Source organism: Neoarius graeffei, chromosome 28 (assembly GCF_027579695.1).
Source record: "Neoarius graeffei isolate fNeoGra1 chromosome 28, fNeoGra1.pri, whole genome shotgun sequence".
Lineage (NCBI taxonomy): Eukaryota > Metazoa > Chordata > Actinopteri > Siluriformes > Ariidae > Neoarius > Neoarius graeffei.
In genome coordinates, this window is record NC_083596.1 from 46,608,674 (window position 1) to 46,635,918 (window position 27,245).

Consider the following 27,245-nt stretch of genomic DNA (forward strand, 5'->3'; position numbering starts at 1 on the left):
AAGCTGGATTATCAATTAAGCATAAAAAAGAAAGAATGCTGTCTCTAAATGTCTAATGCATAAATATGAAAAATTACTGTTATTGTGTCAATGCTATTGTTAGTTATTCACAGGAAAATTCAAACTGCTCTTCATATACTTTATAAATGGTGCCATCTAGAGGCTGTGTACATTTCACTAAAATTAAACTAAACATTCATTCAAGGGAAGTCAATGGAAGATCATCACCGTTAACGGTTTTTAAACTCTGGTGAGCCATAATGTCTCTAAAGTTAACCCTCCTCTTACCTTCAAAATCACTAACATCTTTTATCCTTGGGGTCAATTTGACCCCAGCAATTTAAACTTTCAAAAAAATGATGAAAATTAAAATTGTTCCCCAAGTTTATTTGTCAGGTACTTTGTTTGTTTGTTGACTACCTAAATAGCCCTTTAAAGACCCCCCCCCCCCCCCCCCCCCAATACATCCAGAATACCTGTTACGCGACTATGGAGAAATATGCAGATCACCGTAAAATCTCACTGATTGACCTAAAATTGGAAAAAGATATCACATCCAAGTCTTTCCAACTGTCCCCATATACGCACCTCCCCTCTAAATTTGTCATCTCAAGTATGTCCTTTTCGACTGATGGTGTTATGAAGAGCTCAAATGCTGATTTTATGTCTTGGACATGACTGACAGCGTATCTGGTGGGGCCTGGAACCATTTTGATGACATTAGCAGCACTAATGCCGCTTTTCCACTACAAACGCGGCTGAGTTGGGCTGAGCCGTGCCGTGCTGAGTTGGACTGAGTCGAGCTGAGCGGGGCTGTTGGAGTTGCATTTCGACTACAACCGCGCTGAACCGTGCTGGCTGGAAGTGGGTGGACACATTTGGGTGGAGTTAGCGAAAGTGGGTGGACGTCACGTGATGTCGTTAAGCAGCGCAAACAGTGACATCAGTGAGCTTTTAAGCGGTAGTCTCACGACCCGGATAGTAAACAATAAATATGGAGGACATGGAGTCGTTAGTGTTGCTGGTCTTGGTTCTGTGGCTTGTTGTCACCGACAACGCCAATAGATACTGGCAAGAGCGTATAGATGAGGTGAGGCGCATAAGGCTTCAGAAATTCTCGTAATTCGTAATTATTCTTCTTCTGGGTTTACGGTGTTTACAGATCCCAGCGTGCTCGCGGGGCGTGTGTGGGCATGTGAGGACACTCCTCTTCACCAATCAGTGCACAGGGGAGTGTCTGCTCACGCCCCCAGCCTCACTCGGCTCGCTTTGGCTCGCTTCAGCCCCACTCCAAAACGGTGTGAGTTTTAGGGGCTAAGCAGGGCTGAAGTGAGCCGAGTCGTGCTGTTCTTTGGTAGTTGAAACGCGAGCCGTGTCAGGCTGAAGTGAGCTGAAGCGAGCTGAAAAAGGGTAGTGGAAAAGGGCCATAAGTCTACCCTGTTGTTCAAGTGGGGAGACTGACCATAATAACTCTCCATTTTTGGAAGGTAGTGTGTTTGCTGGTGGTTGAGAGACAACAGGAGGGTCAACACTGAGGGTCTCATTCTCATCAGAGGAGGATGGCTCATAATCAGGGTCCTCCTCAACATCATCGTCTGTCTCAGACACATTTTCCTCGACGTCACTTTCATGGTTAAAGACGTGACAACACCTCATTGACAGATAACCTTTCCTTAGATGTCATTTTCAGTTGAGAGGGAGCAGAAAGAGAAAGCACACAGAGCACCAAGAGAAATGGTTTAGAAGGCTGCTGTGCAAGCTTTTATATGTTTGCGCCACCTCTTTGTTGTGTGAAGTATCAATATTTTTTGGCGGGAACCATATTTTCCTGGCCCCACAGCGTGGGAAATATCAAATTTCTCACGAGAATGTCATGTCATGTGAACTATTGGTGGTTCTCGCACTGCTACAGTTATGGTTGTTAGGGCCCTAAAGCCTTTGAAGATTATAAAATTGCATGTTATAGTCAGTGATGGGAATAACGGCGTTAGAAATAAACGGCGTTACTTTTTTTTAGTAACGAGTAATCTAACTAATTACTTTTTACATCGTTATAACACCGTTCCCGTTACTTACAATAAAATACTATGTGCTACTTTACTAAAGCTGTTCTCATCTGGCACGCTGCTCGCTCAGCCTTTCTTTCCTCTGCTTTAGTGTGGGGCGGGGAGATGCGAGACAACGGCATAGTAAGCCAATCAGAGTAGATTTGGACAGCATACGTAGGTAGGCTCCGCCTACTGCACTACTGCGCACACTTTCAATCAGAAGACACAGCGATGGCGAGCGGTCAGCCCAGCACTGCGTTTTCACATTGGAAATACAGCCATTACTTTTCATTACTTGAAATAAAAGGCAAAAATGTCTACGTGCAATGCACATTATGTCAAGGAACAAAGCGTTTGTCCTCATCAGTGGCCAGTAATTAGTAACATAATTTTAATAACTACAAAAATATATTAAATTTGATAGATGTCTTATCTCACATTGTCCCACAAAAATATTAATATAGTGTAGATAACGTTACTAATTGGTTCTGTTAAGTGTCCATTTCAGTCATTAAACACATTTAACATTCACTTTTATTATGATTACACTAATTGAATTAGCTTTTTTTTTTGGGGGGGGGGGGGGGGGTAACAGAAAATGTAACGGAATAATTACTTTCCCTGGTAATTAGTTACTTTTATGACAAAGTAACTCCGTTACTAACTCAGTTACTTTTTGGGAAAAGTAACTAGTAACTATAACTAATTACTTTTTGAAAGTAGCGTGCCCAACACTGGTTATAGTGACCTCAGTATCATCCAAAACAACTAAAACAAATGTGTGTAAAATGTTATTTCTTGGCAGCACGGTGGTGTAGTGGTTCGCGCTGTCGCCTCACAGCAAGAAGGTCCTGGGTTCGAGCCCCGGGGCCGGCGAGGGCCTTTCTGTGTGGAGTTTGCATGTTCTCCCCGTGTCCGCGTGGGTTTCCTCCGGGTGCTCCGGTTTCCCCCCACAGTCCAAAGACATGCAGGTTAGGTTAACTGGTGACTCTAAATTGACCGTAGGTGTGAATGTGAGTGTGAATGGTTGTCTGTGTCTATGTGTCAGCCCTGTGATGACCTGGCGACTTGTCCAGGGTGTACCCCGCCTTTTGCCCGTAGTCAGCTGGGATAGGCTCCAGCTTGCCTGCAACCCTGTAGAAGGATAAAGCTGCTAGAGATAATGAGATGAGATGTTATTTCTTTTATGTTTTATACAGCTAAAACAGCCTGGGGTCAAATAGACCCCAAAGAACACTGATGCGTACAACATGTTTACAGGAAATTGAAAACATATCATGTTAATTTTATGTTTACCCAGTTGTCCCCATTAAATTAGGAAAAGTCATTAAATATGAAGCAAAAAAATGTCGTCAATCATATATTTAGAGATGTTAAACATTGAATGGGGTCAAATTGACCCCAAAGATAATAGTAGGGTTAAACAATGAGATGAACATAACATTCTCAGGTTTTCTACTTTCACAACAGGGTCTAAGATGATTTACCAGATCTACTCATCAGAATAATTATTTTTTTTAAATGCCTAAAATCTTAATTAGTCCTGATTAAGTTGCCTGAAATAATGGTCATGGAGACCACGATCAGAGATTGGCTACAGTAAATACTTAATACTCTACATAGTGTGTCACAGCATATGCAGTAAAAATGATGTAGTCTTTTAAAGTAATAGATATAAACCTCATCTGCTGTTCAAGGACACCCAGTCGATTTCACACACATCTCCATCATGGTACTGAAGATGCTGGTTCTGCTTGTTTATACAGGAACTGAAATCTTCAAGTAAAGCATTCTAAACATCATTATATGACATACTGTTGAGGTTTTATACACAGTTACAGTGTCACTTTTACTCTTTACCCTGATGCCTGGAGTGGATGTGACATACGTTTCTTAATTTATACCCAGTTTCTGGAACATGAATGCAGAACATCAGTCCTGAATTTATAAACGTGATACTTGGGGTCAAATTCCCAAGGAAAGATTCATGACAGGAAACATGTCTGTGAAGATTCTCAGTCATCCAGGTTATAGTAAACTGTGGGTGGTAAAAGAGAGCAACTGGACTTGCTTGAAGATTCTTGAAGATGTTTCACCTCTCATCCGAAAGGCTTCTTCAGTTCTGTCAGTGCATGCACGGACTCGTACATTGGAGAAACTAAACAACCGCTTCACAGGCGCATGGCTCAACACAGGAGAGCCAGTTCCTCAGGCCAGGACTCTGCTGTCTACCTTCATCTTAACAACAAAGGACACTCATTTCAGGATTGCAACGTACGCATTTTAGCTAGAGAATATCGTTGGTATGAGCGAGGAGTTAAAGAAGCCATTTTTGTCAACCTGGAACGGCCATCACTGAACAGAGGTGGGGGTCTAAGACATCGTTTATCAGCCACCTACAATGCAGTCCTTGGCACACTTCCCAGACAACTGAATGCACACCAAAACCCAGCTGTTTTCAGTGACTCACAGGAGGACAGAGAGAATCAGCATTCCACTGATCACCCTAAAGCTGGGCATACACTGTGCGATTTTTTCAATCGCGGTATTCAGCTGCTGCTCACACTGTACGAGTGAATCGCAGGGGTAAACAGCACGCAGCTTACGATTCCTGTTCTCACACTATACGATACGATGCTCGGATGCGATCTGACTGCTCACACTGTACTTCCATACACGACTCGTCGGATTCTTGTATCCGGAACTGCAACGTGAAAAAGAAGAGGAGGAGGAGACCGGAAGTGCTGCTCAGTGTTTGTTTTCTCTTCCGTATCTGTGTTCGCGCATGTGTAGTGTGACAGGTTGAGGTAAATTGGCTTGTGACACTGCTTCAACAGTGCGATAGCTTCACGATGGGCGACCAGGATTTCAAACAGGTTTGATTTTCATCCGATCGATCGGGAGGAGGTCGTGAGGTGTTAATCGCTTGTCGTTACCCCATGTATACTACACGATCCGAGACGCACGATTGAGCCAAAACTCGTCTCGATCTCCAAAATAGTCGCACGAGTGAAAATCGTGTCAAAATCGGGCCAAAAATCTCAGTGTATGCCCAGCTTTAATCATCCTAATGACTCTCAAGGCTGTTCACATCCAGCCCCCAGTGACCCACACCAACAGGATGACTCAACGACATCTTAGATGAGCTTTTCATCCATGAGAGGATAAATACCTGATGCTCCCTACCGGTCAGACAGAACTGAAGAAGCCTTTCGGATGAGAGGTGAAACGTCTTCAAGAATCTTCAAGCAAGTCCAGTTGCTCTCTTTACCACCCACATGACAGGAAAATTGTGCAATAAGAAGGATTGGGGGTGGTGATCAGACTGGAAGTTACTGTGATGCAACTGAACATAACTTTGAACACGGAAATTGACACTTCCTGTTGTACCGGAGGCAACACTGGACAGATGTTTGCTTAGGAGCCTAAAAAGAAGGTGAAACGTTTAAACAGGGTGATAATTGAACTTAGTGTAATGAAGTAAATTACATGAACAAATATGATCTTTATTGTGAGCATAGAGCAGGTGAATTGGGGTAAATCAGCTACCAGTTTGAAATGTCCGTTTTATAATGTATTAAAATTGCCTACTGGCACAATTGTATTGACAGATCTAATTGGAAGACGAATTACGTTAACTTTCTTCTGTAAAACTAATTGATCTTTATTGTGAGAATAGAGTAGGTCACTATGAACTGATATGACTGGGTTTTAGATTTTAAATGCCTCTTTTTCAGGAGTAAGATGAAGTAAAATGTTAATATTTTGGTGTCAGACAGTGAAATGTGAATAATAATAATAATAATAATAATAATAATAATAACTCCACTACTAATAATAATAGAGCGGCGGCTACAATTATCGACAGTCCATAATTATCGACACCTTTTCAGATTTACCAATAAAAAACAATTTTACAAAGGTGAGTTTCAGTTACAACAGTTATTATTGGTTAATTAATCAACCAGAAGACTGCCCTTGCTTTTTGATCTTGTCGTCTGATGATGCAGCTCGTTACCTGAAATGGAATTTTGTTTAGCATGATCAGCAATTTGAGGAAAACCTGGACGTTATCATTGCAGGTAAGCATGGTGGAAAGATCATGGACATGCTTTTACTGATCAAATTCACTGATATTTCATGATCTCCTCATCGAAACCTACTTTGTTTCTTACTCTTTCATTTGACAGTCGCCATTTTGTATCTAAACGCGCGTTTGAGAAGTCACGTGAGGTGTCGATAATGGTGATCACTTTCACCGGTGTCCACCATTATCGACACCCTGTGGAATTAAGTGACATTTACAACTGTTTATGTATCGATCTTTGGGTAACATTGTTGAAGTAGATGAAGTAATTTAAAAAAGGTGCTGTGATTTTATAATTTTTTTTTCTGATTCATAACAGAATGGAATGTGGCTGAGAAGCAGTTACAATGACTGATGTGTGTATCAAATTTCATGAATTTTCGTGCATGGGAAATGCCTCAAAAACAGCCAAGCGCGACAGAAAAATAATAAGAAGAATAATAATCCTTCGAAAAACAATAGGGTGAATAATAATAATCCTTCGAAAAACAATAGGGTCTTCGCATCGAACGGTGCTTGGGCCCTAATAAAAACGGAATGCAATGATGTGGAAGTTTCAAAATTCCATATTTTATTCAGAATAGAACATAGATGACATATCAAATGTTTAAACTGAGAAAATGTATCATTTAAAGACAAAAATTAGGTGATTTTAAATTTCATGACAACAACACATCTCAAAAAAGTTGGGACAAGGCCATGTTTACCACTGTGAGACATCCCCTTTTCTCTTTACAACAGTCTGTAAATGTCTGGGGACTGAGGAGACAAGTTGCTCAAGTTTAGGGATAGGAATGTTAACCCATTCTTGCCTAATGTAGGATTCTAGTTGCTCAACTGTCTTAGGTCTTTTTTGTCGTATCTTCCATTTTATGATGCGCCAAATGTTTTCTATGGGTGAAAGATCTGGACTGCAGGCTGGCCAGTTCAGTACCCGGACCCTTCTTCTATGCAGCCATGATGCTGTAATTGATGCAGTATGTGGTTTGGCATTGTCATGTTGGAGAATGCAAGGTCTTACCTGAAAGAGATGTCATCTGAATGGGAGCATATGTTGCTCTAGAACCTGGATATACCTTTCAGCATTGATAGTGTCTTTCCAGATGTGTAAGCTGCCCATGCCACACGCACTAATGCAACCCCATACCATCAGAGATGCAGGCTTCTGAACTGAGCGCTGATAACAACTTGGGTCATCCTTCTCCTCTTTAGTCCGATTGACACGGCGTCCCTGATTTCCATGAAGAACTGCAAATTTTGATTCGTCTGACTGCAGAACAGTTTTCCACTTTGCCACAGTCCATTTTAAATGAGCCTTGGCCCAGAGAAGACGTCTGCGCTTCTGGATCATGTTTAGATACGGCTTCTTCTTTGAACTATAGAGTTTTAGCCGGCAATGGCGGATGGCACGGTGAATTGTGTTCACAGATAATGTTCTCTGGAAATATTCCTGAGCCCATTTTGTGATTTCCAATACAGAAGCATGCCTGTATGTGATGCAGTGCTGTCTAAGGGCCCGAAGATCACGGGCACCCAGTACCTATGGTTTTCCGGCCTTGACCCTTACGCACAGAGATTCTTCCAGATTCTCCGAATCTTTTGATGATATTATGCACTGTAGATGATGATGATATGTTCAAACTCTTTGCAATTTTACACTGTCGAACTCCTTTCTGATATTGCTCCACTATTTGTCGGCACAGAATTAGGGAGATTGGTGATCCTCTTCCCATCTTTACTTCTGAGAGCCGCTGCCACTCCAAGATGCTCTTTTTATTCCCAGTCATGTTAATGACCAATTGACCTAATGAGTTGCAATTTGGTCCTCCAGCTGTTCCTTTTTTGTACCTTTAACTTTTCCAGCCTCTTATTGCCCCGTCCCAACTTTTTTGAGATGTGTTGCTGTCATGAAATTTCAAATGAGCCAATATTTGGCATGAAATTTCAAAATGTCTCACTTTCGACATTTGATATGTTGTCTATGTTCTACAGTGAATACAATATCAGTTTGAGATTTGTAAATTATTGTATTCCGTTTTTATTTACAATTTGTACTTTGTCCCAACTTTTTTGGAATCAGGGTTGTACATACATACGTACATACATACACACTCGATGGAACAATTATAGATTTTACAAAAAAAGTTAAGAACAGGGGGGTAACTTACCAATATTGAATGCTGATTCTGATTGAATGTAATTCAATGTTCTGTTAATCCAGTGTACATGTACAACATTCTAACAATAAAAATGGTACAAGTCCAAGTGACGTTTTTGTAGTCTTTCGGGAGTTCAGCATGTCTGTCTCTTTAAATCTTCAGCTTTTAATGAAGCAAACATTGACGCCATGTTTATGTACAAACTGTCCAAGTCACTCACTAGCACAGAAGTTTTGTCTCCGACGTGTCTCTTTTCCGGTTTTTCAACATCCATTGGTCTGTTTTTCTCTTGTAAATATGCATGAAGAATATATAATGAAGTTTTGGTAGCCTTTCAGGTGTTCAGTATGTCTTTAGTTTCAGTTTATTTATTTAGTGCTTAAACTGAGCACTGAGTCTTCTCTCTCTCCCAGCCAACAAAGAAATGATTGTGCGCATGTAGAGCAGAAAAGTTGTCACTGGATCTATGCATGAGCTCCGATGTGTGACTTCATGTTGTCTTGACAACATGCAATATTGTAACAATATTGCACACTCATTCTACACTGGGGAGAGCAGCGTAATACATGGAGGATAAGCAATATGCTTATGGCAATATTGCATGCCATCAATAAAACCCACTAGAATGGAATAGGATACATGTTTTTTATTCCATGGGAAAAGTGGCCTGAATGTATAATAATCTGCAATATATGTTGGTTTTCCACTGTAGTGTATATTTCAAATACACTTTACAACACAATAACAGCACATTATAATGTGAAACTTTATGTACATATGTTGTATTATTGTGACAAATCCTGCCACAGGTTGAAAAGGAAGTGCCAGAAAGCCACAGTGTAATTCAAATGTGACATCATTTCACTTAATTACAAGTATATATTAAAATGAGTTCAGTGTACAAGTGTAAATTCTGAAGCAACAAATCAAGTTAAGCAGAAGCTTTAAACTCTGTGAGAGCTCCTTCAGTGTCTCTTCTGTTGAAACAGAATCCTGTGGTTCTCAGTTCCTCTGCACAGTTCCCTCATAAACCTCTTCAAGCTGACTTTGAATCTCTGTGGTATTAAAATCTCAGTTACTGTTAGGACTTGGGACTATCTTGGCCTCTAGAGGCCGCTACTTTATCTTTGTCTTGTTATGTTTGTTTTGACAGCTAGGGGGTTTGTGTTTTGTTTTGACAGCCATGTGCTTCTTTGTTTTTCATGTGCCTTGTGCCCCACCTAGTCTTAATCACCAATTATCACCTGTGTTCAATTATTTTTGGGTATTTATACTCCCCCATTTGGTCTCTCTCGTTACTGAGTCTTTGTGCTGTTCATGGCTAGTCACCTCTGTTCCGTGTACCTTTGCCTGTGTACTTGTGTTTTTGGTATTTTGCTTTTTTGGGACTTTTTGAACTGTTTATTTGCCATTTTTGAATCTTCTGAGCGTTTGGATTTTTGCCTCTTCTTTTCTGGTTTTGGATTTTGGACTTTGAACTTTTGGATGTCTCGTTTTCCCTTGTATCTCCTGTGAGTTTGGACTTTACTTTTGTGGATTTTTTGCTTTGGATTTTCTGAACTTCTGAGCATTGGCAATAACCTGTTTTGAATTCCACTTTTGTCTCACTCCTTTGCACTTGAGTCATTCCCCTGGTGGCCTAGTGGGGGTTTGCTGGATTACCACACCAGAGACCCAGGTTCGATTCCCAGCAAAACCTAACAGAAAGACTCAGTCATGACTGACTCAGCAGAGGCTTTTTCAGCTGTCTACCCAGCTAATCTCCAGAAAATTGTGGATGCTTTAACAAGCTTTGGAGCTACCATGGACACTCATGGACAAACACTTGCAAGCCAACATGAGGCCCTTTCTCACCATGATGCACTGCTTCAGCAAATTGGAGGTGCCCTGGCACAGCTGACTCCTCTGCCCCCATCTCCTCCCTCTGCTCCTGCTCCACCATCTGCTCCTGCCATGCTGCCTCCTTCACCTCATGAACCTCGCCTTCCGGCACCACAGAGGTATGACGGCAAGCACGGCGAGTGCCGGGAGTTCCTCACCCAGTGCCAACTCACTTTTGAGCTCCAGCCTACCACCTACACTACAGACCGCCGCAAGATTGCATATGTAATAACTTTGTTAGCTGATAAGGCACGAGCTTGGGCAACAGCCATCTGGCAGAGACAGGGACCCGAGTGTTCTGATTTCAAGATGTTTACGGAGGAGATGCTGTGTGTTTTCGATCAGGCGGACATCAGCAAAGATGCAGCCAGGAAGCTCATGTCCATCCGGCAGGGAGGAAGTGTCGCAGACTATGCCATCTCGTTCCAGACGCTCGCAGCAGTCAGTGGATGGAATGAGACTGCCCTGGTTTCAGCCTTCCACCATGGTCTGTCCGGAGCCCATGCAAGTTGGCCGTACTCGTCTCTCCGCATCTGAGAGGGAGTGCAGAAGGAGGGACAAGTGCTGTATCTACTGTGGCAAGCCTGGTCATTTCTGAGCATCATGTCTCGAGCTCTTGGGCAAAAGGACCGCCCCATCCAGCCGAGGGAGGGTTGTGACGTGGACTACCCTCTCTCCCGAACGTCTTGGCCAGGGAGTCTACATCCCTGTCTCCATCTCCTGGGGTGAGTCCGTCCACTCGTGCCAAGCCTTGTTAGACTCCAGGGCTGCTGGGAACTTTATGGATGTTCACTTCACCCGAAGTATCAATGTCCCTACTGCACCTCTTAAAGTTCCGTTGTCAGTGTCTGCTCTGGATGGCCAAGCTCTAGGTGACAGAAAAGTCACCCAAGTAACTTCTCTAGTCCTTCTCCAGTCTCAAGGTCACAAAGAGGAAATATCCCTGCACCTGATTCAGTCGCCAGAGTTCCCAGTGATTCTAGGCCTTCCTTGGCTTACCCGCCATAACCCTCGCATAGACTGGGTAACAAGCCAGGTTGTGGAATGGGGCCCTACATGCCATGCCTCTTGTCTGCTCTCTAGTTCTCCTGTGTCTCCTTCTGAGCCCCCTGACCTCACAGAGTTATCTCAAGTTCCCACAGAGTTCTGGGATCTGAAGGAGGTCTTTAGCAAGAGTAGGGCTGCCATTCTTCCTCTGCACCATGCCTATGACTGTGCCATAGACTCGCTCCCCGGGGCTACCCCTCCTCGGGGCAGGCTGTTCTCCCTCTCTTAGCCAGAATGCAAGGCCATGGAGGAATACATCAAGGACGCCCTGGCCTCTGGATTCATCCGACCCTCCACCTCACCTGCTGGTGCCGGGTTCTTTGTTGGCAAGAAGGATGGGGGGCTCAGACCGTGTATTGACTACAGGGGCCTGAACAAGATCACTGTGCACAACCGTTATCCCCTTCCGCTGATGTCCACAGTGTTCGACCTGCTCCAAGGCACTACAGTCTTCACCAAGTTGGATTTACGGAATGCATACCACCTCATCCATATCCGACAGGGAGACGAGTGGAAGACTGCCTTTAACACCCCATCAGGACACTATGAGTACCAAGTGATGCCCTTCGGACTCACCAATGCACCAGCAGTCTTTCAGGCCCTTATCAACGACGTCTTGAGGGATATGATCAACAAATACGCTGGGGTGCCCTCGGTCAACCAGTACTTGAGACGGTGTTGTAAGACCTGGAACAAGGTTCGGAGGACTCTCATCCAGACTTCCAGGGCCAACCAGACTCAGGCCAACTGCCATAGATGGCCTGCCCACATTTTCTGCCCTGGGCAGCGGGTTTGGTTGTCTGCGAAGGACCTTCCTCTATGGGTGGACAACCGCAAGCTTGCCCCTTGTTATGTTGGCCCCTTCAAGGTAGTGCACAGAGTGAACCCTGTCGCCTACCGGCTCCAGTTGCCCCGGTCTCTAAGAATCAACACCACATTCCACATGTCCCTGTTGTGGCCCATACTGTCGTCCTCTTATGCCCCTAGGAATCCCCCGCCTCCCCGCATCCTCCATGGACACCCCGTGTTCACTGTGCACCGCCTGCTGGACTCCCACCGGGTCCGCGGCAGTCTTCAGTACCTAGTGGACTGGGAGGGCTATGGCCCTGAGGAGTGCTGTTGGGTCCCCGCTTGGGACATTTTAGACAAGGAACTTTGTCAGGACTTCCATTTGGCCCATCCTGATCGCCCTGGGAACGTCAGGAGACGCTCCTTGAGGGTGGGGGTCCTGTTAGGACTTGGGACTATCTTGGCCTCTAGAGGTCGCTACTTTATCTTTGTCTTATGTTTGTTTTGACAGCTAGGGGGTTTGTGTTTTGTTTTGACAGCCATGTGCTTCTTTGTTTTTCATGTGCTTTGTTTTTCATGTGCCTTGTGCCCCACCTAGTCTTAATCACCAATTATCACCTGTGTTCAATTATTTTTGGGTATTTATACTCCCCCATTTGGTCTCTCTAGTTACTGAGTCTTTGTGCTGTTCATGGCTAGTCACCTCTGTTCCGTGTACCTTTGCCTGTGTACTTGTGTTTTTGGTATTTTGCTTTCTTGGGACTTTTTGGACTGTTTATTTGCCATTTTTGGATCTTCTGAGTGTTTGGATTTTTGCCTCTTTTCTGGTTTTGGATTTTGGATGTCTCATTTTCCCTTGTATCTCCTGTGAGTTTGGACTTTACTTTTGTGGATTTTTTTGCTTTGGATTTTCTGAACTTCTGAGCGTTGGCAATAAACTGTTTTGAATTCCACTTTCGTCTCACTCCTCTGCACTTGTCATTTCCCTGTTGGCCTAGTGGGGGTTTGCTCGATTACCACACCAGCGACCCGGGTTCGATTCCTAGCAAAACCTAACAGTTACTCAGTGAAAAAAGTCTTTCAATCTCTGAGAAATTCCCTTTGATGCCTCTCCTGGAGCTGATTTCTCTCTTTCTGAGCTATTTTTCACAGTTTTCTCATAAACCTCTTCAAGCAGACTGTGAAATTTCAAAATGCCTCACTTTTGACATTTGATATGTTGTCTATGTTCTATTGTGAATACAATATCAGTTTTTGAGATTTGTAAATTATTGCATTCCATTTTTATTTACAATTTGTACTTTGTCCCAACTTTTTTGGAATCGGGGTTGTACTTGATACCACATACCAATGGATTTTTTTAAAATAAATAATCATCTGGGTGTCGATAGTTGTGGAACGGTGTCACATGATCTGATACGCTAAGTAATTGGGAATCAACTTTTTTTTTTCCAGTGGAGGTTTGAGTAATTATTCATGCACAATTTATGTATTGAAAGTCTTTTCTACTTTTGCAATGGCCAAAAGATGGTTAAGGTGTCAATAATTGTAGCTGCCACTCTAGTGAAGTTTTTAAAAAAAAATAAATTTATTGTTATATGGTTTAATGCTTTATAGCATCTTTAAACTTGATAGATTTTTGCTATTTTTAAATGCATGTTTTTATATATATATATATATATATATATATATATATATATATATATATGGGGCGGCACGGTGGTGTCGTGGTTAGCGCTGTCGCCTCACAGCAAGAAGGTCCTGGGTTCGAGCCCCGGGGCCGGCGAGGGCCTTTCTGTGTGGAGTTTGCATGTTCTCCCCGTGTCCGCGTGGGTTTCCTCCGGGTGCTCCGGTTTCCCCCACAGTCCAAAGACATGCAGGTTAGGTTAACTGGTGACTCTAAATTGACTGTAGGTGTGAGTGTGAATGGTTGTCTGTGTCTATGTGTCAACCCTGTGATGACCTGGCGACTTGTCCAGGGTGTACCCCGCCTTTCGCCCATAGTCAGCTGGGATAGGCTCCAGCTTGCCTGTGACCCTGTAGAAGGATAAAGCGGCTAGAGATAATGAGATGAGATATATATATATATATATATATATATATATATATATATTAGTGCTGTCAAGCGATTAAAATATTTAATCGTGATTAATGTCATGACTGTCATAGTTAACTCGCAATTAATCGCAATTTAATCGCACATTTTTGTCACATGAAAAACCATTGTAATTCTCTTATCAGCATAAAGTGAATGGGCTTGCTTTGTACCAGTGTTTTTTTTTTTTTTTTATTGCAGAGCATAACACGTCTTGTCACAGCCACTGACATCCATAACTTCCACATTAGATGAGAAAACCAAGGGATGAAAAATAAAGTGTATATCACTGTGAAAATTTAAAAAAAATGTTTTATTTTACTCTTCATTAGTTTCTTTTGAAGAGAAATATTTGCCATAAAAGAAGAAAAAAACGTAAAAATAAAAACATGCATCATATGTTCAAAAACATTCATCACAGTATGGCACTGTATTATCTAATTCTCACTGCTTATAACTCGACACCTACCCGGTGGAGATGAGCTGGGAAACTGAAGACTGAAGGAACAGTATTGAAAAGTATTTTTCCAGTCTCACCTGTGAAAGGTAATCCCATGTGATCTCATTTGGACGGTAAACCTGTTGGTACAATATGGCGGCGAGGATGTTGATATGTCTATGCCTTTCTCCATCACTCACACGTACTCTTATTGAAGCAGCGCGCGACAAGCCTCAACAGGAACTACGGGTGACTCGCAGGGCCAAATTAGAATTTGCGTTAACGGCACTATTTTTTTTAATCGCGTTAAATTGAGATCGTGTTAACATCGACAGCACTAATATATATATATATATATATATATATATACACATACACACACACACATCCATTATCTGCAGCCGCTTATCCTGTTCTACAGGGTCGCAGGCAAGCTGGATCCTATTCCAGCTGACTATGGGTGAGAGGCGGGGTACACCCTGGACAAGTCGCCAGGTTATTGCAGGGCTGACACACAGAGACAAACAACCATTCACACCTATGGTCAATTTAGAGCCATCAATTAACCTAGCCTGCATGTCTTTGGACTGTGGAGGAAACCGGAGCACCCGGAGGAAACCCATACTCCCCACAGAAAGGTCCTCGCCGGCCACTGGGCTCGAACCCAGGACCTTCTTGCTGTGAGGCAACAGTGCTAACCACTACACCACCATGTCATATATAAAGTTTAGCCTAGATACTTGTTCATTTTGTTATTTACCTTCTTTAAAATGATTATTTAAGATAAATGTGAATTTGCTTTGGTTGTGTAGGAGATCACGAAAGCTATTTTCGGCAGCGACAAAGCGAAGTCATTAATTTCTGTGACTTGGCAACTACATAGTTAAACTTTATGCAAATGAGTGGCGACAGAGTCAGAATGCAGATGTATTCCTCTTATCTCCTTTTGCTGTGAAAACTTGTCTTAAACTTTAGTTCCTATACTAGCATTTCAGTTCCTAGTGTGCTGTTCACTGTGCTTGTGATGGTTCTGCAGAATGTGATCACGAGACTCAGAACGACATCCCGAAGACACGGGCGATTGCTCTAAGACAGGGGTCACCAAACTTTTTTCTCTGGGGGCCACATTGTCATTCCTGACTGTGATGGGGGCCGGGGTCGGGTCAGCTATATCACATAGAATTGTATGACCCAGACAAATATGACCACCAGCAGGCCTCATTGTGTAGTAGAGATTACTAGCCTGGCACGGCCATCCCCACTACTATATCCACACTACTATATCCACACTTGATTCCTGGCACATATTTGTTGATCTTTACTAGTGGTTTGCAAAAGTAGTAATCAAGTCTTCACACTTTGTTTTAATTTGAAATACCACTGATATTCCATTTATTTATTTTCTAATAAAAATAATATCAAAGCTGTCAAGGTAAGAAACATCTGCCTATTTGAGGTGATTGACACTGGCAAAGGTGAGTGGAAAATTATAAATTGTAGGTAGGCCTGTTGATATTATTAATAATATAAATAATAATTGTATGCAGCACTTAATAAAGGTCAAATAAATAGGCCTATAAAATACATTTAAAAAAACAGTGAAATTATAATAATATGGGCAATAGATCAATAGATCACAGCAGTTGTGCTGTGTCCTGCACGTCATTGCTCTCATCCATGGCCAAAGCAAAAAACTCGAATTCTGACGCTTTCTCATTCAGCTGGTCATACACGTTGTCCCCCAAATCTTCGGTTCCCCTGGTCATAGTAGGTGCGGAGAGACTCACCGCATTGAGCGCATCCTTCTTGTCGGGACACACCTCCTCGGCCACAGCAAGCATGCATACTTTAACAAAGTCCCCATCAGTAAACGGCTTTCCATGGGTAGCTAGTAGGTGAGCTACCTTATAGCTAGCTCAGACAGCAGCCTGGTTGATCTGGGTTTGGTGAAGGAATACATTCTGTTGTGCAGCCAGTCCGCATTTCATCGTCCGAATCCTGTCTTCTCTTGTTTGCCCTCGCAAACTAGCATACTCTTTGTGGCGGGTTTTGTAGTGACGACGCAGATTATATTCTTTGAAAACCGGCACACTTTCTTTACATACAAGATAAACTGCATGGTCCTTACACTGAACGAAAAAATAATCGGTGGTCCACTGTTCTTTAAAAACTCTGCACTCTCTGTCAGCTTTTCACTTACCGCTAGCCATTTTGCTGTCCGGAACACTGACAGTTCTCTGCGCATGCGCTGCCTGTCACTGCTTGATCGCGAGCATATGACGAAAATTTGGAAAATATGAATAGTTCATTTTATAACTAAATATCAATTTTAATTGATAAAATCAACAAAATACAAGATGCAGACATGTTATTATTTGCCAAAAAGCAATTTAAAAAAATAGGCCATGACCACTTTTGGGGATTGCCTCAAGTGATGGGGGGCAGAGGGGCTGGGGGGCCGGTCAAAGAGGGGTGGCGGGCTGGATCTGGCCCGCGGGCCGTAGTTTGGTGACCCCTGCTCTAAGACAACGAGGGAGGCTCAGCCTCCTCTAAAAATGCCCTTATAACTTTAATGTGTGCATGAGTTTTTCCCCCTCGTGACAGCGCGATGCAGCCCAGCCTCAGTGCACTTCAATGGCATTGGGAGCTATATGCTTTTCAATCTCAAAATGCAAGACGATTATTGGACAAATACTGCGAAAACGCCCGCCCACGGAGTCTCACGGACTCCCAGCCTTAGTGGACGTAAATGGCATTTGGGAGCTCTGCGCTTTTCAATCTCAAAATGCAAGACAATTATTGGACAAATACTGCGAAAATGCCCGCCTACGGACTCCGAGCCTCACATGGGAAGGACATGGCAGTTTCCGCGAGGAGACTGGTGATTGGTGAAAGCAGCCGGATATTTTCTTTGATTGACAGCTCGTTTCACCTATAGACAGGCAGCGGTGAATTTCAGTTCAGTCCCATGCGGATTCGCAAGTGCTGTGGTGTATTGTAAGAGATCAGCTTACATTTCGATTTCATTCATTACATACGGTTTCTACCAGCTTTTTTAGTTTGTATATATTTTCATTGTAAATAAAGTGTAAATATAGTGTTGTCAAGTTTGCTATCTTAGTTCCAGAAGTTTCGTTTATTTGAGTGACTGAACTTGAGGGGGCTAGTCAGCTAGCAAGAAAGCTGCGCACGGATGCCAAGCATTGCTGATTTAATTTTGGCGAAGCCATTTGCCAGTCTTCCTTTCGAGGAAAAAATTAAAATTAAAGAGCAGGGTAGACCAACGCCTCAAACTGACTTGGTGAAAAAGGTAGGGAATAATACTTGTTCCTTTCAGCTCTCCTGGTACGAGAAAGTGAATTGGCTAACAGCAAGTGACCCACATCAACAACAGTAAATAGGCTACTTTAGTAATATGTCATGGATGGACCAAAAATATAGAATCTATTTAAAATGTTTATGCTGAGTATATTATATTGGAATATATATTTCTCTGGATATGAATTAAACACAGCTACAATTTGGAAAACATTTTTAAACAAAAACACAGCCGAGACCATTTCACACTACAGACCTGGATTAAAAGTGAAGGGTTATCAAAATTGTCAATAAAACATTTCTCAGTCAAAATAAGTAAAATATAGGGAAAGTGTCATTGAATGAAATGTGTGGCACCCAGCTCTACTGCTGAGGTTCCTGACAAAGAGCTGCTTTCAATAATGATCAATTTTTAAACAACATGCCACAATTTTAAAATATAAAATGTTAAAATATACCCCCCCCCCAACATGTATATTGGACAGTAGGCTAATGGGCCAAAAGAACCTGTTATTTCACAGTTTGTGACCCTGCCAACAATCAGCCAGATCAGAGGCAAGAGTATGAGCAAAATTGATGTTTTTTCTTTTACAATCTGGAAATATCGTAACCGACCAGCCTCCCCTGTTTGAAAGACTACCAGCCGCCACTGCCCGAAGATGACGTCACCATCAGACAGACGATGGTGGTTGTCTCAATAAGTGGCACTGTCGGGTGAATCAGAGTCGAGCCTTTTGGTTGAATCAGAAGGTTTAACCATGATCATTTCTTGATAGATAGATAGATAGATAGATAGATAGATAGATAGATAGATAGATAGATAGATAGATAGGACTTCTTAAGTGTTGTACTTTTGTTTATCGTGTTTGGAATTCTGAGATTGATTGTGTTATAGCCATAATTCTAAGCAGCAACGATGTCAGCTCATGAACTTTATAAAATCCCAGCTTAATATGTAGTTACCAAAACATAATATACAATTAACCTTCAAGCTTAAATTTGTAAATTTTAAAGACAATTTAAGCTTAAAAGGCCTTAAGTTTGTTATTTTCAAACTCGCAAATTAGCGATATAGACAATGTTAGCTTTTTATCTTTCTTGAGCCTCAATTTTACCTACATGCATGGATCAAATGTACATTATCCTCAATGCATCAAGATGTAGCTTAAACTTGTTTTTATGTAATAAAAAAGGGTTTCATATTTCACAAAAAATGCACTGGACTTGGAAGACTTATCTACTTTCTTCACCACAGTTTATTAACACATTGGCGCCATCTTTTAAGCTTCAATTGCCTCACTATTTATTTATAGGAAAATAAATTCCCTCCAAAACATGTTTTCAGTGAAAATGCACTTGATTTGGAGATTCACACATATTGAGTAATATGTTATTAATAGGCCTGCCTTCAAGAAAATACAAACATATATAACTTCTCATTGAATATAGCAAAGGCAACATAAATATAACATGAATAAATATTAAATATAATCTATACTTTTTTTGTGGGTTTTTTTTTTTGGTTGTTGTTGTTTTAAGGAAAATTGATGCATCTCCTGTCAATCCATTTTGTAGCCCACTGACCATGTATTTGTGTGAGTAGTTTCAAAAGGATGACTCTCTGTTTCTGTGTGTGTTTGATTTTTTTAGTTTGAACCTACAGGAAGAGATAAGGATGGCAGCTGCAAGCAGTAAGTTACATTTCCAGGCGGAAATTTATCAATTTTATTTATTGCCTAAGTTTATCAAAACTAACCGTGTGTGTGTGTGTGTGTGTGTGCTACACAGATGAGTTTACACTCACTGGTCCTCATGTGATAAAACAACATGACTCCTCTGCTGTCACTCTCTCATGCCATCTGTCTCCTAAAATCAATGCTGTTAACATGGAGATCCGGTGGTTGAAGGGCACAAACTGTGTTTGTGTCTATAAGAACAGACAGGAGACAAAGGGGAGAGGTTACGAGGACAGAGTGAGTCTGTTCACTCAGGAGCTGAAGAGAGGAAACGTCTCCTTACAGCTGAGAGACTGTAAATGGTCAGATAGAGGACATTACCTGTGTCAGGTCACTGATGGAAACAGAACAGAGGAGTTTACAGTAAAAGTAAAAATGAGTAAGTGTTCCTGAACTCCACGATCCATCACCCTACTTTTTACTCTGTAATGTGCCTCTCTTGGTTGAAAATGCATAAAAGTAGACAGTTTAACAAATATGAATGGACAACTGTGACCCTCAATCTCTCCTAATGTGACAAATAATGAGATTAAATAACAGATTAAATCAGTTTAATCTGAAATAATCAGTGACCTTTTTTAATAACAGAGAGGACATTAGACACTAAATGTGGTCTTTAGATTGGCACAGTTACTGGATGTACAGAAGAGCAGACTAGTTTACTGCCAAATATAGCACTGAGAACCAACACAACGCACATTTACAGTGGTGCTTGAAAATTTGTGAACCCTTTAGAATTTGCTATATTTCTGCATAAACATGACCTAAAACAACATCAGATTTTCACGCAAGTCATAAAGTAGATAAAGAGAACCCAGTTAAAGAAATGAGACAAAATATTATATTTATGATCAAATGATCCATTACCTATCTGTGCGTGGCAAAAGTATGTGAACCTCTAGGATTACCAGTTAATTTGAAGGCGAAGTTAGAGTCAGGTGTTTTCAATCAGTGGGATGACAATCAGGTGTGAGTGGGAACCCTGTTTTATTTAAAGAACAGGGATCAAAGTCTGATCTTCACAACACGTTTGTGGAAGTGTATCATGGCATGAACGAAGGAGATTTCTGAGGACCTCAGAAAAAGTGCCGTTGATACTCATCAGGCTGGAAAAGGTTACAAAAGCATCTTTAAAGAATTTGGACTCCACCAATCCACAGTCAGACAGATTGTGTACAAATGGAGGAAATTCAAGACCATCGTTACCCTCCCCAGGAGTGGTTGACCAACAGAGATCACTCCAAGAGCAAGGCGTGTGATAGTCAGCAAGGTCACAAAGGACCCCAGGGTAACTTCTAAGCAACTGAAGGCCTCTCTCACACTGGCTAATGTTAATGTTCATTGAGTCCACCATCAGGAGAACACTGATGTGCATGGCAAGGTTGCAAGGTGAAAGCCACTGCTCTCCAAAAAGAACATTGCTGCTCATCTGCAGTTTGCTAAAGATCACATGGACAAGCCAGAAGACTATTAGAAAAATGTTTTGTGGACAGATGAGACCAAAATAGAACTTTTTGATTTAAATGAGAAGTGTTATGTTTGGAGAAAGGAAAACACTGCATTCCAGCATAAGAACCTTATCTCGTCTGTGAAACATGGTGGTGCTAGTATCATGGTTTGGACCTGTTTTGCTGCATCTGGGCCAGGACGGCTTGCCATCATTGATGGAACAATTAATTCTAAATTATACCAACAAATTCTAAAGGAAAATGTCAGGACATCTGTCCATGAAATGAATCTCAAGAGTAGGTGGATCATGCAGCAAGACAACAACCCTAAGCACACAAGTTGTTCTATTAAAGAATGGTTAAAGAAGAATAAAGTTAATGTTTTGGAATGACCAAGTCAAAGTCCTGACCTTAATCCAATTGAAATGTTGTGGAAGGACCTGAAGCAAGCAGTTCATATGAGGAAACCCACCAACATCCCAGAGTTGAAGCTGTTCTGTATGGAGGAATGGGCTAAAATTCCTCCAAGCCAGTGTGCAGGACTGATCAACAGTTACCAGAAACATTTAGTTGCAGTTATTGCTGCACAAGGGGGTCACACCAGATACTGAAAGCAAAGGTTCACATTCTTTTTCCACTCAGATATGTAATATTGGATCATTTTCCTCAATAAATAAATGACCAAGTATCATATTTTTGTCTCATTTGTTTAACTGGGTTCTCTTTATCTACTTTTAGGACTTGTGTGAAAATCTGATGATGTTTTAGGTCATATTTATGCAGAAATATAGAAAATTCTAAAGGGTTCACAAATTTTCAAGCACCACTGTATGCTTAAAGTTAGAGAAAGACAACATAATTTAGCTGATGATCAAGAGTTTTCAGCGTAACTATATGCAGCTACTGGCTAATGAGAGTTTTTTTCACAATCTAAGAACTTTTTTTTTATTATTATTATTATGTATTTTATCTTCCCTAAAGCACTACAACAAATTAAATAAACAGCTTAACCCATTGATTCAAATTGATGACATGGTAATGCTAATCTTTCTGCCTGTAATCCTTGTTAATGCTAATTCTAGTTGATGTCCACACTATGGGTGACTGTAGATTGTGTGAGGAGTGGAACATGTGAACATTAGTGGGAATGATGTGGCAGGTTCAGCAAGTAAAAAAATAACTCAGTGTTGACCTCGTCTCTTTAACAGTTAGAGACCATATATTCAGAAATTCTGACTAATCATAACTACTGCACTTTTAATATGAATTGAAATAAACTGGCACTCAGAATTTTAATTTCATATGAAGGGTTCTGTTCAAAAATACATTACATAAAGGAACAGAGGACTGAGTATTAATAGAAAAAAAACACTCCATGAAGTATTTAATCAAGTTTAAATGAATGATTTTAGAATGATAGGTTATCTCCCGTTGCAATGCATTGCATAAACACCATAAACACATTTTGTAGTGAGATAAAAACACAATGCACTGTTTTTCTTTTACAATGTAGCTAAATATTAGTTGTGGTAAGCTATTTTAACTGTAAATCACAAGGTTTTTTTCATTGCATTTCAGCTAACACTGTTTTTCTCTGTTGTTTTAAACAGATCCTTTCTCATGGGTAAGTAAATAACTATAACACTTCATGGGTTTGGGAGACTGAAGACATGGTAGACATGCAAGGTACTTCGACTGGTGTCTATTTTTATTTTCACTTTTCAGCATCGCTTTTCAGCTTCTTTTCTTTTGGGTCTCACACTGAGATAAACTTCAACATGAACACACTCGCTCATGCACACACATGCAGCTGTGTACTGGTTTTGACTCTCTCTCTCCTCCTTGGGTCTCTCTCCTCCTTATCCCTGAGCATTGGCAACCTTCATGCAGTGGAGCCACTGAAGCAGGCATGATCTAAACAGAAAGTGAAAGGGCATACCAGCAGGTAGTACTGGATGGTGAGGAGTACCCACTTGATTGCCAGACACTCCTATTTCAATGGTGCTGTACTTTGTCTCCCATACTGAGAGCTTGTGGATGGTGTACAACACCAGGCACTCCTCCCCCTCCATCCTTTGGGACAAAATGGCCCCCAGCTCTCTGTCTGACATGTCAGTCTGCAAAATAGAAGAGAAAAGTCAGGAGATTGCAGTAGTAGCCCTCCGCAGAGTGAAGATTTTCACCTGTTGGCACAGCTCTGTCCACTAGACTGGATCTGGCACTCCTGTTTTAGTAAGATCATTCAACAGGCTGGTTACATCCAAATAGTTTGACCTCTTTTTTGGCCTTGCATTTTGGACAGGCTACAACCACTGTGGTTTTATCAGTCTGTGGCCACAAATGCCTGTGACATAAGTGGAAGCCCAGATACCATACTTGCACCTGTCTAACCACACGCTTTTTCGGGATCACCGTGAGCCACACCCATATCAACAATCTCAGGACAACCCTCAGCTGCTGCCAGTCATTACTGTAAATAACAATGTAATTGAGATAGGCCGCTTTGTGTGGATGGAGAATTCTGTCCATGAGCCACTGCAGCATTGTAGGGGCCCCAAACAACCCAAAAGGAAGTGTCACAAATTGGTGGAAACAAATTGGTGGAAAAGGCAGTTTATTCATGGGATATGGGAGTCAAGGGGATCTGCTAATATCCCTTTGTCAAATCCAGTGTCAAAATAAGCCATTCCTAACCAATCAAGCAGTTTGTTAATGCAAGACATTGGGTATGTGTCAAATTTAGACTTTTCTAAAATCTACACAGAACCAAACTGATCTGTCAGACATGGGCACCAAGACCACTGGGCTGTTAAATTCACTGTGTGACTCCTCAATTAACCCCATGCCAAGCATAGCCTTGAATTCATCCCGAACCACATTTTTCTTGTATTCGGAGAGACAATGGGGTGGCTGCATATCACCACCCCTGGAGACATTTCTATGTGGCGTTCTATGAGGAGTGCAACTGGGCAGAGGTGGGAACACATCAGAAAATTCCGCCTGCAACTTGGCAACCTCTGCAATTTGGGACAGTGAGAGGTGCTTTGCACAAGGGACCGGGATGGATTGAACTGTTATTTTTAGATTTACCTCTGTTCCCAGCTCCTCCCTCTCTGGAATGACCATTGCTAAAGCCACAGGGACCACCTCTATCCATGATTTAAGAATATTGAGGTGGTATATTTGCCCACCCCACCTCTATCCATTCACACCAACTCATAGTCAATCTCCCCAACTCACCCTATGACCTCAAAGGGCCCTTTCCACTTGTAGATCAATTTGGAATTTGATGTTGGCAGTAAAACAAGTACATTATCTCTCACTGGAAAAATTCCCAGGTCCTGACAACCAAGCACACCATACAGAGGGAGTAGCTTTCATGTTGGCTGAAGAGGCTCAGAAAGGCCTCATAGGATGGGAACCCATCAACTCTAGGATCATAACAGCCAGGTTCCAGAGCAGCCACAAACTCATCAAACTATGCATAATACAGTGCTATGCACCAACCAACAATGCAGAAGAGGCAGCAAAAGAGAGTTTTAGATGCAGCTGGAGAAAATCATCAAAACGCATAAAGAGAAGGAAGGCACCATATTAATGAGTGACATGAACACCAAAGTGGGACAAGAGAACACAGAATATGAACAAGTAATGGGAAAGCATGGTGTAGGAAACATGAATGAAAATGGAGAGTAATTTACTGACCTCTGCGCAGAACAAAACCTGGTTATAGGAGGTACCATATTCCCACAGAAACAGATACACAAAATGACCTGGGCATCACCTGATAAGATCATGGAAAACCAGATTGACCATATCTGTTAGGACTGGGGACTGTCTTGGCCTCTAGAGGCCGCTGTCATTGCTTTATCTTGTCATGTTTGTTTTGGCCTCTAGAGGCCGCCACTGCTTCTGTGTTTTGTGTTTGTTTTGATTGCCTGTTTCCATGTGCCTTTTACACCCACTTGTTCTTTATTTCCTGCCCCGCCCAGTTTCTTAATTTCCCTGTGTATAAATACTTCCTCAGTTTGGTCCCTAGTCATGGAGTCTCTGTGCTGTTATGTTATCTCTTGAGATCTCTGTTCCGTGTTCCTTGCCTTTGTCTTTATGGTCTTTTGTACTGTGCTTTCTTGTGGATAATTTGGACTTTGTATTTACCATTTTGGATCTTCTGAGCGTTTGGATTTTTGCCTTTTCTTTTCTTATCTTTGGCTTTTTGTTTTGACTTTGAACTTTTGGATTTTTTATTTTTTCTCATATATCTTCTGAGCGGGCGGCACGGTGGTGTAGTGGTTAGCGCTGTCGCCTCACAGCAAGAAGGTCCTGGGTTCGAGCCCCGGGGCCGGCGAGGGCCTTTCTGTGCGGAGTTTGCATGTTCTCCCCGTGTCCGCGTGGGTTTCCTCCGGGTGCTCCGGTTTCCCCCACAGTCCAAAGACATGCAGGTTAGGTTAACTGGTGACTCTAAATTGAGCGTAGGTGTGAATGTGAGTGTGAATGGTTGTCTGTGTCTATGTGTCAGCCCTGTGATGACCTGGCGACTTGTCCAGGGTGTACCCCGCCTTTCGCCCGTAGTCAGCTGGGATAGGCTCCAGCTTGCCTGCGACTCTGTAGAAGGATAAAGCGGCTAGAGATAATGAGATGAGATGAGATCTTCTGAGCGTTGGGATTATACTTTGGTTTTTTGCCTTGGATTTTTGCATTGTAAATAAATTGGTTTTTTTTTCTACTCTACTTTCGCCTCACTCCTCTGCACTTAAGTCATTCCCCTAGTGGCCTAGTGGGGGTTTGCTGGATTACTACACCAGCGACCCAGGTTCAATTCTCAGCAAAACCCTAACAATATCTGTATCAGCTGAAAGTTTAGGACATCACTGCAGGATTTCAGAAGTAAAAGAGGAGCAGATGCTGCATCAGACCACTATCTTGTGCTGGCCAAAGTGCAGCTGAAGCTGAATAAATTCCAAAACAGAAAGGATACCATCAAGAGATATAATGTACTCCAACTGGGGAAGTGAAATAAGCAGAGAGAATTTGAAATAGTACTGAAAAACCATTTTGAAGTCCTGTAAGACCTCAATGAAGAATATACAACAATAGAAGATGACTGGCAAGAAGTGAAACAGATATGGGCAGAAACATGTGACACTGCGGTGAGAATGAAGAAGCAAGAACACCAAGCATGGATAACAGTTGAGACTATGGGAAAAGTGGAAAAAAAAAGAAAACAGCGGAAAGAAAAAGTTAACAACAGCAAGACAAGGGCAGCGAAACAAACAGCACTGGATGAGTACAATAGAGCCAATTGGGAAGTGAAGAAGAGTGCCAGAAGTGATAAGGAGGGCATTCATTGAAAACCGAGCCAGGGAAGCTGAAGAGGTGGCAGGACAGAGGAACATGAAGGCACTATATACAGTGGTCCTTGAAAGTTTGTGAACCCTTTAGAATGTTCTATATTTCTGCATAAATATGATATAAAACAACATCAGATTTTCACACAAGTCCTAAAAGTAGGTAAAGAGAACCCAGTTAAACAAATGAGACAAAAATATTGTACTTGGTCATTTATTTATTGAGGAAAATGATTCAATATTACATATCTGTGAGTGGCAAAAGTATGTGAACCTTTAGGATTAGCAGTTAATTTGAAGGTGATATTAGAGTCATGTGTTTTCAATCAATGGGATGACAATCAGGTGTGAGTGGGAACCCTGTTTTATTTAAAGAACAGGGATCTATCAATGTCTGATTTTCACAACACATATTTGTGGAAGTGTATCATGGCACGAACAAAGGAGATTTCTGAGGTCCTCAGAAAAAGTGTTGCTGATGCTCATCAGGCTAGAAAAGGTTACAAAAGCATCTCTAAAGAGTTTGGACTCCACCAATCAACAGTCAGACAGATTGTGTACAAATGGCGGAAATTCAAGACCATTGTTACCCTCCCCAGGAGTGTTCGACCAACAGAGATCACTCCAAGAGCAAGGCATGTAATAGTCGGCGAGGTCACAAAGGACCCCAGGGTAACTTCTAAGCAACTGAAGGCCTCTCTCACAGTGGCTAATGAGTCCACCATCAGGAGAACACTGAACAACAATGGTGTGTATGGCAGGGTTGCAAGGAGAAAGCCACTGCTCTCCAAAAACAACATTGCTGCTCGTCTGCAGTTTGCTAAAGATCACATGGACAAGCCAGAAGGCT

The 27,245-nt window shown here is 41.9% G+C and overlaps 1 protein-coding gene across 1 annotated transcript; it reads left to right on the forward strand.

Moving 5' to 3' along the window:
- Positions 1–5,491: 5,491 nt before the first annotated feature.
- LOC132876080 (butyrophilin subfamily 2 member A2-like) lies at positions 5,492–25,336 on the forward strand. The gene is made up of 4 exons (XM_060913337.1): positions 5,492–5,584; positions 19,514–19,554; positions 19,652–19,978; positions 22,658–25,336. The coding sequence occupies exons 1-4, from the start codon at positions 5,538–5,540 to the stop codon at positions 22,681–22,683; spliced, it is 441 nt and encodes a 146-aa protein (XP_060769320.1). The 5' UTR covers positions 5,492–5,537; the 3' UTR covers positions 22,684–25,336.
- The last annotated feature ends 1,909 nt before the right edge of the window (positions 25,337–27,245 follow it).

Coding starts and splice junctions, on each gene's coding strand:
- LOC132876080 (XM_060913337.1), top strand. CDS start 5,538: ATGAACAAATATGATCTTTATTGTGAGCATAGAGCAGGTGAATTGGG. Junction 5,585..19,513: donor CATAGAGCAGGTGAATTGGG/GTAAATCAGCTA, acceptor TGATTTTTTTAG/TTTGAACCTACAGGAAGAGA. Junction 19,555..19,651: donor AAGGATGGCAGCTGCAAGCA/GTAAGTTACATT, acceptor TGTGCTACACAG/ATGAGTTTACACTCACTGGT.